Here is a 1,507-nt window from a genome sequence, read left to right as displayed (position 1 = left end):
AAACGGAAATATCAATCCGCACGCAATACATGCTGGTATTTGGTATTATTAAAGACAAAGAAAATGATTGCAATAGGCGTATATATAGTATTTAATTGGACATAAAAAGAAGTTTGTAAACACTTAGGAAACGTGTTTTTAATATCATAGATGTTGTTCATCATTAATCATTTGTATATTGTACATTAAAATTACTACTGATGGCCTTAAAATTTAAAAAAAAATGACATGTACAACAAAAGATACTTACATTATTTTTTTTGGTCAAAGTGAATAACTATTATGGAACATCAAAATGGCATATTCAGCCAAAAAAATTATAAAAAAAATCTTTCTTTGAAAAATGCCCCGCCACATACATTTTTATACAATATTGTATTACAACACATTTCTATTTGTGGTAGAATTCATTGATTGACATACTAATCAAATTTGTATTAACATTCCATTTAAAATTGTCTCGTAACCAAACACCTAAATATTTATATTTTTAGGGTTTTTCTTCTTCTTCTTCTCCTCATTTTTTGTTTGTTAACGATAGTCCGGTTAAGGTGGATTGTCACGTTCAGGGGGATTGTCCCGTTCAGGGGGATTGTCCCGTTCAGCATCATCTTTCTAATTCGTTTGTTCATCTGTTCTGGCCCTTCGGTATGATATTGGCATTCCTTGCTAGAATTGCGTATTGTATACTTCATACGTTTCCCGCCGGAAACCTGCCCGTCGACGCATTTACGCCACAACTCTGACGTCATATTACGGAATCGTCCAAGATCTGCTTCAAACGATGGTCCGTAGTCAACTATGCGTTCATGCAATCGTTTTAGAAAATATTTATATAGCAGTGTATCGGCATGGTTCCGTTTTCGAGCTTTCTCACGAATCGCCTCAGACATAGCGCTTTTTTTAGATGTTGGTCTCATATTTCTTGGAAGATATAATACATCTTCTAGACTCCAGCAAAGTAGTTTACTTAGTAACACTAAAGATTCGTCGTAGAACTCGTTTATGAGGACTAGGTCCATATCTTGATCAAGTCTAGCTATTGTCTTATTTATTATTGTTTCATTAAGAAAACTCTTCCTAGGTAACCCAAGATCAAACATTTGGTCGTTATAACCCATGATAGAAGACGCAGCTTTACGATATTTTGTCGGGTTAGAAACAAACGCTTCAAAAGGCGGAATACCTTCTGCTTTGCTGTTAACGTATTTTACCAAACGGAAAAACATAAACGACGATTCTAACTGTGCCGATGGTTCTCTTATTATTGTAATGTGAACAGGATCTTTTTTCATGAATGTATTTAACACTGATCGATTATAACGAACATGCAATGCAAATATATTGTATTTATAGTTTGAGTAATCTCCCTTAGTTACATTGGGAGGTGGTAGAAACATCTTATGAGATTTGTACTCAAAATTTCGATTACCGAAATGAATTGATCCCCTTTGTCCTATTTTCCTCACGAACGTTAGTGAATGTTTGTATCCGTACAACTCAATGA

At 34.3% G+C, this 1,507-nt stretch overlaps 1 protein-coding gene across 1 annotated transcript; it reads right to left on the bottom strand.

The window, feature by feature from the left end:
* Positions 1-163: 163 nt before the first annotated feature.
* Positions 164-1,400, bottom strand: LOC140058235 (galactosylceramide sulfotransferase-like). Its single transcript, XM_072103797.1, has 2 exons — positions 564-1,400; positions 164-205 (listed from the first exon to the last, which is right to left on the bottom strand). The coding sequence occupies exons 1-2, from the start codon at positions 1,398-1,400 to the stop codon at positions 164-166; spliced, it is 879 nt and encodes a 292-aa protein (XP_071959898.1).
* Positions 1,401-1,507: the final 107 nt, after the last annotated feature.

The sequence above is a fragment of the Antedon mediterranea genome, chromosome 9, assembly GCF_964355755.1.
Source record: "Antedon mediterranea chromosome 9, ecAntMedi1.1, whole genome shotgun sequence".
Classification (NCBI taxonomy): domain Eukaryota; kingdom Metazoa; phylum Echinodermata; class Crinoidea; order Comatulida; family Antedonidae; genus Antedon; species Antedon mediterranea.
This window is presented reverse-complemented; position numbering and strand designations above follow the sequence as displayed.